The 13,841-nt window shown below is 39.6% G+C and overlaps 1 protein-coding gene across 1 annotated transcript; it reads left to right on the forward strand.

Annotated features, from left to right (window-relative positions):
• On the forward strand, positions 308 to 9,995 carry LOC109232646 (ATP synthase subunit beta, chloroplastic-like). The gene is made up of 7 exons (XM_019398401.1): positions 308 to 466; positions 2,666 to 2,812; positions 2,879 to 2,938; positions 3,025 to 3,082; positions 5,664 to 5,763; positions 7,081 to 7,151; positions 8,800 to 9,995. Exons 1-7 carry the CDS (start codon positions 308 to 310, stop codon positions 9,906 to 9,908), a joined length of 1,704 nt encoding a protein of 567 aa, XP_019253946.1. The 3' UTR covers positions 9,909 to 9,995.

Raw genomic sequence — 13,841 nt, forward strand, 5'->3', positions numbered from 1 at the left:
AAAAACCCCTTCATTGGCGATGGACAACAATATTTTCTATGGCTTCCTTTTCTTTTAGATCCATGAAAGACTCAGGAGAAGTAGGAGCGGTACCTGTGGACAAAGGATCAGGAGCAGTCTTTGTTGATTCAACGATTTCATTTCCCTTAGTCCGGTCTACCTTTGACCTTTTTTCTAAAGGAGAACTTGAAATTTCCCAATTTCTTCATTCTCAAAAATACTCGTTGCATCCCTCTTTTCTGTCGAGGTAAGAAAAGAGCTCTAGGCAACACCTCTTTGCCTGGAACTCGAATAGGTACGAGAGGAGATGGAGTGTGGGGGTGACTCTGTTCTAGGGTTTTGGTTATTGTATACGGTAAAATCAGAGGAGCCGATTTCATGGTCATTACGGTGCTCCATAGATACGCCTCCTAAGGCTCGAGGCAAGGCTCGAGATGCAATCTCGAAGGGTTCCCAAACGCTCGATGTGAGCATGTAATTTTTGCCTCGTTTAATTACTCCTATAAAATTCATTAGAATTAGGATTTTTCTTTTATTATTTGAATTTTAGGGAAATTAATTGCATAATTTCGTGTTTTGTTTGCATTTTGTGTGCATTATTAATTGATATAATTCATAAAAATACAAAATAGCACGCTTGCATTTAGGACCTCATTTCAGTATTTTTAGTCAATTAATATTACAAAAATGGAAGAAAATAATCAAAATAGCCTTTTTTTTTTTATATATTTTACCTTTAATTTTGATTTTTGTTTAATTCTCTTTTTAAATTAGGATCTAGTTAATATTAGAAAATTAATTAGTTTAATTTTTAGAGTTTAGATTAGGTCTTTGTTATTTTTAATTTTTGTATTCAACAAAATAAAAAATAATAATAACAATAAAGAATAAAAGAAAATAAAAGAAAAGGATTCAAAAATTAAAAGAAGAGGCCTGTTTATTGGGCCAGTCTTCAAATAAAAGACCAGCCCAGTCCGCCAACCCGGTCCAGCCCCCATCCCCTTCAAAACGACCCCGTTTCACTTAGGATAGATCCCAGCCGTCGAGGTTGTTTGATCTAACGGCTGGGAAGATAGGGTCATTTAGATATAAGAATGTCTGAACCACCCTACCCCCCCCCCCCCAAGCCTGTCTCCCTCACCTCATTCCCCATCAGAGACACCCCCACCGTCCCTCCGCCGTCCGCCGCCGGCCGGAAATCGCCTCCGCCGGCGGCAAGTCTCCAAATAACCCCAAAATTACACCCCTGCTTCCTCTCATCCTCATTATAGATCCAAGCCCAGTTTTTCTCAAACATCACCCAAACGTCTCGAATCTTTAAAACCCTAGGCGCCGCCTCCGCCGCACACGGCGGCGCCACCATCAAATCTCCCCAAAATCACACCCCATACTCTCCTCACCCCCCTCTTCCTAAACCCCTAATTGGTTTCCTCCAAATCCCACCGGAGCTTCTCGAATTTCAAATCGATAAGCGGTAGAACCCTAGAAGTTCAAATCATTTGAATTCTTCCCAACTTCTTGGGTCCATTGTTGGATTCGAGTCACGAAATAATAGTTTTCGTTTGTTCTTAAGAACAAACGTTTAACATTATTCCGAGGCTCGAATCAAAACCCAGCCCCTGCTCAAGCCTTACATCGGTAAGATTTCCTTTCTTTAATCTTTTGTTTGAATTCATTAATTTTAAATTAGTTTCGGATTAATCCATGCCTTATTTTTCTTTTTTTTCTTTTTTTTTTTATATCTTGGTGGCAACAATTAGTGTTCTATGAGTCAGGTTTTGTTATAAGGTCTTGATTATATTTTTGTTTGATTGACTGTTAGATTTTAATTCCACGTTTGTTGTTATTTTCTTTACATTTTTTTATTTTAATTTTGTTCATCTTTCTGTTTCTACAGTATAGTTTCATTTTCCCTTTACATTTTTATTACTTGGTTTTGTTCAGTATGGTTTTATGTTTGAATTGTCGAATTGCTCATGTTCAGTGATAAAAATAGTCTTAGGTTATAGTATTAATTAGGATTAATTTCCAGTTCTGACTAGAATTAGTTAGATTGCTTATTTCAATTTTAGGAATTGGTTTGGATATAGCTGAATACCCCCAGCCCTTGATTAATTAACCATGGTTAGTTTGGACTAAGATTAACAGGGTTGGGGGTTAGTTTGACTAGGTTGGTAATTTCAGAATAAATAAAAGGGTAGTTTAGGTACTTTAGACAAGAGAATCTTATAGTAACTGAAATTGGAAACCCCTAGAACCTTCTAGATGGGGTTCCAATTAGAATTTCAGAGACTTAGTAGTGTAACTTGGGCAACAAGCCAATAAATAAGGGACTAATTAGCTAAAAATTTGAAAATAAAAGAGGGGGCAAGGGTGCAAAAGGAAAATCTGAAGGTTGCCCTAAGTTTTGCCTGTAAAAAGGCATGCCCATTGCCTTATTGAACAAGTTTTAGAATCTGAAAAATCCCCACAAATTTCTAAAAGTTTTGGAGATCTGAAAATTCAAAAACAAGTTTCTAGAAGTCTAGTGAGATCAAATACTCAAAAACAATCCAAAAACAAATAGCCCTAGAAATACTGCAAAGTCCTGAAGCTTTCAGGCAGCCAAAAACTCAAAAATAATACTATTCCATTGCAGTTTTCTTAGGATAATTTTGTGTTCCAGCTGTTAGATCAAATTTCCAGTTTATATAAGGTTAAAAAATGGTTAGAAGTTCCTGGTAATGCAGTAGCTGAAGCTTCAGAAGTCCCTGGATTGATTTCTGAGTTCAAATTTGTTTATTCAAGCTATTTTTGGTTGTTTATTGGTGCTGTATCTCCACAATTAATCCCTGGGTTGCTGTGGTACCATTTTCGGTTCTGAAACTGGTTTGATTAGCTGCTGTGTGCTGCTGCTTTAGCTGATTTCCTCTTTTCTCTCATTTTGTCCAAATTCCAGGTACACACCATGTAGCCCTCAAGTTTGGAAATAACATGAAAAATGCTGGCTGAGTTCCTTGTTGATTTTCCCTGTTATATTTCTAGGAGATTCAGAATTTCAGTAGATCTTCATTTGTAACTGAAAACTGGACTGTTTGGGACTGTATAAGACGTTAAAACTGATTCCATTTCCTTCTCATGATCATATAAGCATTGCGTTCAGAAGTGTTAGATTCAAATTAGTTTGAGTTTGATGTTTATGTTGCCGTGTATTAGTTTGAAATCAGAAATTCAAAAGCACTGTGTTGATTCAAAATTAGTGTGTTAATTCGAAATCAGAAGTTAGCCATGGCTTTGCCTATGATCCTAATGTTAGAAGTCACTCGAATGAGCTAGAAATTTTAAGTCGTTTAAGCCTAGGAATGTAATGGCCCTGTTTGAATCTCATGTTATATTGTCTATTAATCAATCAGATTTACATGACTCATATTCTATTGCATACTTGTATGTGAGGTTTTATCTCAACTGCATATCATCAATTCTTCTTTCAAATTTTAAGTAATATTGCCAGTGAACCTGAAATTGAACCTTGACATTGTTTTGTAAATTGAATCTGAGTTCAAATGCAAGTCCAAATATAATAGTCAGCTTCACAGCTGAAACTTCATATACGAACAGCTTCATATTGGGCCTGGTTATGTTAATAATAGGCCTTGTTATAAAATAAATAGTGAGACTATGGGGGTCTCGATTCAGGCCCTTTTTGACTCTATTTCATCTTTCACTTGGGCCTGTGCAAAGACCCATGACTGGGTGAGTCCTTATAAAAATACCAAAATTTTGCAATATAATTTAGACCTGGAAGTTTAATTTTGCAATATAATTTTGGGCCTTCCAAGATAAGTAGCAAATTTTAATTAAGAGGTTTCCCTCTTGTTTAAATTTGGACTTGATCTTGAGCCCCGAATTCCTTGAATGCTTTTAATAGTTTATTAATAATGTTAACTAATTAGGCCTTTAGAGATAATCTACAATAGAGAATAATAGCCCCTTTAGGAAGGCCTTAAAAATAAATCGAGGTGCGCCGCGCCAAATAAAATCGTGAATCGCGTGGCCCTCTTTAATTACTTCATCAAAAATATTTAGAACTCGGGGCGTGCCATTTAGCGAATTTCCATGGCCTCCGGCAAAGTTAATAACACGTTAGTCGCTTTAGGCGTGTTCTTTAATAATTTTACCTTCCTAAACTCGGGTGTGCATTTCATGTGACCCAAATCCAAATCCCAAAACGTTGAATAAAATGTGTCGAAGATCTGGGTGCATTTCATGTGACGTGATCCGAAAACATATTTTAAACGACGTTCAATTTCCTAAAATTAATTAAATGCGGTAAATAATTTTAAAAATTGCAGTATAGGATGACATGTATTGAAATCAGATTTTTAGCCAATTATAATAGTTTAAGCGACCGTGCTAGAACCACGGGATCTGGGGGTGCCTAACACCTTCCCTCGGGTCAACAGAATTCCTTATTCAGAATTTTTGGTTCGCAGACTCCATTCGGGAAGTCAAAATTTTCCTCGATTTGGGATTCAAGATAAACCGGTGACTTGGGACACCAAAAGCCAAACCTATCCCAAGTGGCGACTCTGAAATAAATAAATAATCCCATTTCGAATAATATCACTTTAAATGGAAAAACTCCCTTATACACTATCCGTCGGGGTAGGTGTGTAAAAAAGGAGGTGTGACACTCGACTCCGGAGCAATGCAAATCGATAGCCATGATGGAGAAATGGAAAGATCCCTAGGCACTTGATTAAAGCTGACCAAGCCTATTAGGCTAGTACAAGCCCGTACTGTGGCATTAAATGGCTGTACCAGCCCCATATCTTTGTAATAAATGCATGTTTATACCCAATTTTTCCTATATGTTTTCAATATTCAAACTACTTTCAAAATAGCATATGTATGCATATATAAGTATGTCCAATTGTCTATTAATTTTTAAGGATTTTGTAAACCAATTTATTCCCCTATTTTTTCATAAAAAACCCAATAGTATTTCCAAAATCATCATTTTGGTAATTAATTTATTGGATTTGCATATTCATGCCAAAATATAGCTAAAATAATTTTTGTACATTTTTACAAATTTATTTAGTATTTTTTAAGGCTAATTGCATATAATTGCAATATTAGCCTCTTTCGGATTTAATTACGTTTATATCTATAAAAATTAAGTTCAGTATTTTTAATTTGATAATTATGTACTATAAATCATTTTAGTACCTTTAATTTATTTACAGAAATTATTTTATTATTTTTTATAAATCAAATAGAAAAATTGGCTATCTAAATGTTAGCCCCATTTTATTTCAATTATAGCCTGATTTTGAACCCCAATTTGAATCCCAATTACCCCGACCCAATTGCAATCTGAACCGACCCAAACCCTATTCTATTAAACCGCCCCATTTACCCGTTCAATCCAGGCCGTTGATCAAAATGATCAACGGCCACCATTACTCCTTTCCTAATTAAACCCAAAGACCCCCCAAACCCTTTTCATTCATCATAATCCACCGCCCCTGAATTCCCCTCGTCTCCCAAATCCTCTCTACACCACCCTCAAACCCTAACTGTTTCCACCCCACTCCGCCTTAACCTATGGCCTTCCAAGGTCATCAGAGACTTACGCCGGCCTTCCATGGCCCCTTTGTGTTTGTTCTTATGATTTCAAGGCCAGACCATGAAGAACTCTGGTCCAGCCTTTGGTCGATTTTGGTTCATGGCTGATCTCCGGTCATCTGTGGCATTCCTCCGGCCAGCTATGACCGTCGAGTCAGACCTTTGACTCTTCTGCTTAGATCAATGGCTTTCGAGGCCTTTCTCATCATTTGGGGTTCTTCTGAAACCCTAAGCTCTAAGGTTCTCTCGATTTCTTTTAGTTCTGCTTCAGGTCTATGTTTGCTTTGAACTTCTAAATGTTTTTCTCGAAGTTTCTTTTAAGACTCTGCTTCCAAAACTCTTTATCTTTTAGGGTTTTCTTGTTAAGTTATTTCGAAACTATCTCAAAATTTTTTTAACATGTTCTGCTATATTTGCTCGTATTGTTCCCCTCTCTGAGTTTACATGATAAAAACCCTAAGGTCTTCTGAGTTTTCTTAGTCCATTTGTATTATCTGTTTGATTTACTTGGTTATTATCTCTAGGCTCGATTGGTGTTGAAAACCCCAATTTTGGGTTTATTCAAGTTCCCGAGACTATTTATTTGTTTGATTTACTTGTTCATCATCTCTAGACTAGATTGTTTTCAAAACCCTAATGTCTTTGGGGTCTATTCGAGTTTCTGAAAATGCCTGTGCAATTCATCTGTTTGAAGTTGCTCGACTTGATTTGAAATTCTTTCGTTTCAGCATCTATTTCTTTATGTGATTTTGGTTTCTTGCTACCATTGAAACTCGACTATACTTTTTCAGAAGGGTCTTTCACTTGACCCTTTGCATGCTTCTGATACTCTCTCTTTTCTCTATTACCAAGTCAATGAAGTTGACCTATGTGACTATCATGTTTCGAAGGTTTGTTGTCTGTTAACTTTGTGTTGTTATTGCATGTTGCTTCTCTTTGCCATAGTTTGGCCTCGCATGTCTAATGTTTGTGCACTATATTTATATGCTGAATTTCCCTCTTGACTGATCTTCAATCTTGGACTGATTTCAAACCTTTCTTTTTGTGAAATTCTGATTTCACTCGTCTGTTAAGTTTAATTGATTCTTTTCCTTGTCTTACCTTACTGACTCTCTTCCCAAAATTAGTATATTCCTGTACTTAGACTTGATTACTTACTCAATTGTTTTACTGCTTCTTTTGTGGCAACTGCCAGTTTGTCTACAAATTGATTTCTTTTCTTATAATGAGCCTGTCATTATCCGTTAAGCGAGTGATCCCTTAATTAAAGGCAATCACTCGTATAATTGATTCTGAATAGTGATTGTTTCCAGGTTTGTGGCTTATTATTTCTCTTTCACTCGTTTTCAAAAGGCTATAAATATCATGTACTTCTCTTCTTTCAAACACGAACACTTTTAGTTTTGAACACACACTTACACTCAAAAACTCTCTCTTGCTTTACTACTACTTGTGCTACTGCCTGTTTAGCCGGCTGAAAGCCAAGGCTATACTTCGAAGTCCTGCTTACTTCTCTTTACCGCACTTTGCTTCTCTGACTGGTATGTTCTAACTAAGTTTTCAGCATCAACAATAACATGTTTCTTTACAGTCTCTTTCATTCTTGTTTGTCTCCTGTTAGTATTTAACTAATTTCCATCATTAAGCATGCTGTATTCTGCCTTTTCTGTTCTGAATTAATGGTTTTATTATTTGCTTATCATGGCTTGTGCACCTTAAATCCCCATCCCCAATGTGTTTGGTGACTGTGGTTGGTTTGGGGCATGGCATCATTGAACATTGCTGTCCATGACCCAAACTTGATCCCCCTGGGATCATAACCTCCATGTTTCCTCTGTTGTTGTGTGTTCTGGTTGGCTTATAGGCATGCCAACATCTTCTATTGTTGTGCATGCCCGAAGCTGACCCTTGCCTAAGTGCATAGGCTCTTGCAATGAATTCCCAACCCTTGACCCCCTTTGTATGAAGTTTATCCATTATGTGTTTTACTAAGTACTATTTTCCAATCACCCTTTACCTCTCTCCTTTCCCCCTCAGTTTTAAAACTCTATTCCTGCACTTCCACTATCTTCTTAGACTTAAGTTTTGCCCCTTTTATGTGAGCCTTGCCTTGGGACCCATGAGCTCCCTCTAAACTTGGACACATAAGGGATGGCCTTTTTCAACTGCACTCATCTCTATCTGATTAATGCAACTTGGGTGTGAGCACTGCCGGGGTCCTTTTGAGACCCTTAGGGAACTTTGACACACTCAAGTCTGAGAAAGGCTTTGAAGCAATGGCATCTTAAGGCAGTTTATTCCATAGCTCAGGGAGGAACCAAGAATCAGGCTTCCTCTGGTTGTATTTTATGTATTTTTGTTATGTAATTCAGTACCTCTGGTTTGTAATAATTTGTAATAAACAGCGGGGATGGCTAGTGAAAAAGGGTGGGTAATTATGCATGTTCAAGGGTAGAAAATATGCCTATAGGATTACTTTTAAATTCTGCATATTCAAAACTGCGTTTAGAAACCATGCCTATAGGGTATTTTAATTCTTCATGTTCAAACTACATTTAGAAAATATGCCTATAGGGTTACTTTTAAATTCTGCATAATCAAACTGCATTTAGAAACCATGCCTATAGGGTATTTTAATTCTGCATCTTAAAACTACATTTAGAAAGCATGCCTATAGGACTGTTTCACATCCTGCGTGATCAATTCTGCACCTTACACATCATGCCTATAGAGGTTTATTTATTCTGCAGGTTTAACTTCACACCTAGATAGCCTGCCTATAGGACTTCATTTTTTAAAACCTGCGCGCTTGTTACCACTTAGACATCATGCTTTAGGTTTTAAATGGCTATAAATTAGTACCATGTTTATAATGTTCAAAATTAAAATCAGCACACTACATATCATGTCTATAGGAGTTAAAACCAGCAATAATGGATCCTATCATCTGCAAAAAAATTGAAACTAGTCTAATTTAAAATCAGTCTATTCTGAACCAGTGCTTAAGTAACTTAATATCTCCTTGTTAACTCGATTTAGCAAGCATGCCTATAGGATTTCAAACCATTCGTTTTAAGCTATGACCACGCTCAGAATCAGTAATAGATGCATGTCCCTAAGAGTTCCCCTAAAACACTTAGGCAAGCCTTAGGCAGTAGTAATAATAAAACTGAACTCGCCTCCGTTAAGTGCTACAACCAGCAGGCAGGCCTGATTCGTGCTTCCTAACTGAGTCATTAAATATTTTTGAAACAGGAATTAAAGTAGTAGATCTTTTAGCCCCTTATCGCCGTGGAGGAAAAATCGGACTATTCGGGGGAGCTGGAGTGGGTAAAACAGTACTTATTATGGAATTGATTAACAATATTGCTAAAGCTCACGGGGGCGTATCCGTATTTGGCGGAGTGGGTGAACGTACTCGGGAAGGAAATGATCTTTACATGGAAATGAAAGAATCTGGAGTGATTAATGAAGAAAATATTGCAGAATCAAAAGTGGCCCTAGTTTACGGTCAGATGAATGAACCGCCGGGAGCTCGTATGAGAGTTGGTTTGACTGCCCTAACTATGGCGGAATATTTCCGAGATGTTAATGAACAAGACGTACTTCTATTTATTGACAATATCTTCCGTTTCGTCCAAGCAGGATCCGAAGTATCGGCCTTATTGGGTAGAATGCCTTCCGCTGTGGGTTATCAACCCACCCTGAGTACCGAAATGGGTTCTTTACAAGAAAGAATTACTTCTACCAAAGAAGGGTCCATAACCTCTATTCAAGCAGTTTATGTACCCGCAGACGATTTGACCGACCCTGCTCCTGCTACGACATTTGCACATTTAGATGCTACTACCGTACTATCAAGAGGATTGGCTGCCAAAGGTATTTATCCAGCAGTAGATCCTTTAGATTCAACGTCAACCATGCTTCAACCTCGGATCGTTGGTGAGGAACATTACGAAACCGCCCAAAGAGTTAAGCAAACTTTACAACGTTACAAAGAACTTCAGGACATTATAGCTATCCTTGGATTGGACGAATTATCCGAAGAGGATCGTTTACTCGTAGCAAGAGCGCGAAAAATTGAGCGTTTCTTATCACAACCCTTTTTCGTAGCAGAAGTATTTACCGGTTCTCCAGGGAAATATGTTGGTCTAGCAGAAACAATTCGAGGATTTCAATTGATCCTTTCCGGAGAATTAGATGGTCTTCCTGAACAGGCCTTTTATTTGGTAGGTAATATCGATGAAGCTACCGCGAAGGCTATGAACTTAGAAATGGAGAGCAATTTGAAGAAATGACCTTAAATCTTAGTGTACTGACCCCTAATCGAATTGTTTGGGATTCAGAAGTGGAAGAAATTGTTTTATCTACTAATAGCGGTCAAATTGGCATATTACCAAATCACGCCCCTATTGCCACAGCTGTAGATATAGGGATTTTGAGAATACGTCTTAACGACCAATGGTTAACGATGGCTCTGATGGGTGGTTTTGCTAGAATAGGCAATAATGAGATCACTGTTTTAGTAAATGATGCGGAGAAGGGTAGTGACATTGATCCACAAGAAGCTCAGCAAACTCTTGAACTAGCGGAAGCTAATGTGAAAAAGGCTGAAGGAAGGAGACAAAAAATTGAGGCAAATCTAGCTCTCCGACGAGCTAGAACACGGGTGGAAGCTATCAATCCGATTTCATAACTAGTTGGTACGTTCGAATAATAAAAAGAAGTTCTCTTTCTAATCCTATTTAGATTCTGTCGGGTGAATACAATCAAATACAATCAAACAGAATCCAATTCTGATGCAAAAANGAAAAAGAATCCAGAACTGACATGTCTGAAGGAATCCTACATACCCTTTGACTATTTGTATGAAAGGTACGGTCACAGCAAATCCTACCGTACCTACCCAGACGAGTTTTCCATCACATCATTAGGGCACATTCATCGAAGGGTCTTTGTATTCATGTTTTGTTTCCTGGGGTTGATCGTGTTTCCAATGAAGAAAGCAAGAATACACACCAGACTGGCTATGGTAACTAAGACCTTAATGGAAGGAATTGGCGGGCAACCATTCAGCATTGTGCCCATGATCATCGCGGAAATATACCGAGCCCTAGAGAAGTGTCAACAGGGAGCGGAACACTTTGAAGGCTGCAAGTTGCTACTTCAACTTTGGCTCATGGAGCATCTCCAAAAAGGTGAATACCGACAAAAGATTCAGCGAAAGGACTGGGATGATCATATCGCTTTCCATCATCCGAAGTGAATGAATTACATGCCCAATATGTTCTCCCAACCAGAGAATGCTAGAGAATAGGTCGAGTCTTCTAAAATCGGACTGAGGACCAGGTACAATGGATGTTTGAGTGGTTTCCGATCGAGGAGTTCATCGCCCGATCCAGAGATGCACCTTTCCTGATATTGATCGGCCTGAGAGGAACATACCCTTACGTCGCTCTCCGGGTTATGAGGCAAGCTGGTAGGAAGCAAGTTGTACCCAGGGTCGACAAGATGAGTCACTTTCGGGCTGACTTCCAGGATGATGATAGTCCTTACAAGTGCCAAGCTCAGCATATGTGGCATTGCCAGATCGTCATGGGGAGGGATACCATCGAGCCAGATAGATAGCATGCTGGTTGTGCTCCCTACTATTCGGGCTGGTTGGAGGATAATCATGATGGTCTGGGTCAGCCTGGGTTTGTTCGAGGTCGCAGGATCATAGATGAAAAAGCCGAGGCACAGGTCAAATACAACCAACTGCGCAAGAGGATCCGAGAGTGCGAAAGCGAGCACCGTGAGATACAAGAAGCCAATCAGAAGTTAATTGAGGAGTGGAAGGACATGGCTATCGGTGCCAACAAGCGACTGGGATACATTGAGCGAGGCATAGTGGAGTTGGAGAAAAAGTTTCTCAAGAGGGTCGAAGATTGCCAAAATGCTGAAGGAACCGAAGGCGGACACCTAGCCAGGGCCTACCTATTGCTGGGACTTCGCGAGTTGGGAAAGCTGTTCGATGGAGCCAGGGATGCCGAATCTAGGGAAGGTCCTTCTGGGACCAAATAGATAGGAGTTTGCCATTTCGCTTTATAATATGTAATAAGGCCAATGGCCATTAATGAATTTTATTTCTTGCTTATTTAGTGTCGTTTTGGGATTCGTCTATTTTTATCAATAAAATGAGGCATTTAGCATCCTAAGTTCTCCAAATCAACTTGTCGCTAGGCCTACCTCAGGCACAACGAGGCTCCCAAATTAGGACACGCTTTATATTTCCGCACTATGTGTTTAAATATTGCAACATTTTTTTTATGATCCTCACTAACTTGGTTACCTTTTTGTTTTATTTTTGTTTTATTATTCCCCTCCGCAAAGGTTAGTTTGAGCACTCTGGCAACATAATCCTATTCCACAAGATCCAAAGGCCCTCCATCTACTCCTCCTCTTAGTCCTGTCAAAAACAAGAACAAAGGGTGGATGGAAGATTTGAACAACGCCAGAAAGGAGAGTTCAACTGAACGGGTAGAGGTCACTCATGGTCATGGTACTCAGGTTTCCAAGGAAAATGCATCCCAGCTCGAACAAAAGTTGTTGAGATTCCAAGAAGAGCTTGATCATGTTCGGAACCTGGCCAACCTATCCTTCTCCCTCAGCACCCCAGACACCATCTTCCCCAACAGCCAAAATCCCACACCTCCACAAGAGCAACCAAATCTTCCCACCATTGAAACAAAGAATCAATGCAACACTTGCGGCACTCCAAACAACAATCCGTTACTCATCCCCAAACCACAAAACTCCGCAAATGATCACTTCCACACCCACAACAACCCCATTTACATGGAGACCGTGCCACTCTCTGCCCAACCTGTATCCTGCACCCCTGAGTCTGAGGAGAAGGATTCACTCATCAGGAATTTGGCTGAAGAGCTTAAGAAATTTACTAGCCGAATCCAAGGTGTCGAGGGAAGTAAATGTATTGAAGGGTTGAACTATGAAGATCTCTGCATACAACCAGATGTTGAACTGCCAGAGGGGTACAAACCTCCCAAGTTCGAGATGTTTGACGGTACAGGTGATCCTAGGGTCCATATAAGAACATACTGCGACAAGCTGGTCGGAGTAGGAAAGGACGAATGGATCCGCATGAAACTATTCATGAGGAGTCTAAAGGGAGATGCACTATCCTGGTACATCAGCAAGGATCCTAAGAAGTGGTCAAATTAAGTAGGAATGGCCTCTGATTTCATGGACAGGTTCAGGTTCAATACAGAGAATGCGCCAGATGTATTCTACATTCAGAATCTGAAGAAGAAGCCTACACAAAAATTTCGCGAGTATGCTACTCGCTGGAGGTCGGAAGCCGCTAAGGTTAGACCTGCCTTAGAGGAGGAACAGATGAACAAATTCTTTGTCTGGGCTCAGGACCCGCAGTATTATGAACAGCTAATGTTGATTGAAAATCACAAGTTTTCCGACATCATCAAGCTGGGAGAGCGAATTGAAGAATGTATCAAAAGCGGCATGGTTACAAACTTCGAGGCCTTGCAAGCCACAAATAAGGCCTTGCAGTCTGGTGGTGTGTCTAAGAAGAGAGACGTAGGGGCCGTAATGGTTGCACAAAGGACCAAGTGTCCCCTCAAATACCAAACCTGCCCTATACCTCCACTCATATATCAGTCAACTCCAAACTACCAAGTACCCTCCTACCAAGCCCCAACACCAACTTATCAGTCACCTCCACCTCCCACATATCAGCCTACCTCGCCCAGATATTCCCAACCCACACATGTATACCAAGCCTACAATGCCCAACCATCTCATTACCAATCACCTCCCACACGCCAAAACTTTCCTTGGCCCCGACCTAACTTTGATCAGAGACCCCCAAAACAATACATAGCCATTGCCGAACCCATTGATCACCTATATGAGAGACTCAAAACCACCGGTTATGTCACCCCCATCCCTGCTTCAACCCCTGAGAACCCTTCACAGTGGGTTAACCCAAACAAATCTTGTGCATACCATTCTGGCATGAAGGGACACACCATCGACGAATGTCGTTCTTTAAAGGACAGGATACAGTCCTTAATTGATAACAAGGTCATTGTAGTAAAGGAAGCCGCTCCAAATGTTCGCAACAACCCCTTACCAGATCACAAGGGCGGGGGTGTTCACATGATTGAAATAGAGGATGATTGGGATCCCGAGGGATACATTAGGTTGATCAC

Source organism: Nicotiana attenuata, chromosome 9, assembly GCF_001879085.1.
Source record: "Nicotiana attenuata strain UT chromosome 9, NIATTr2, whole genome shotgun sequence".
Taxonomy (NCBI): domain Eukaryota; kingdom Viridiplantae; phylum Streptophyta; class Magnoliopsida; order Solanales; family Solanaceae; genus Nicotiana; species Nicotiana attenuata.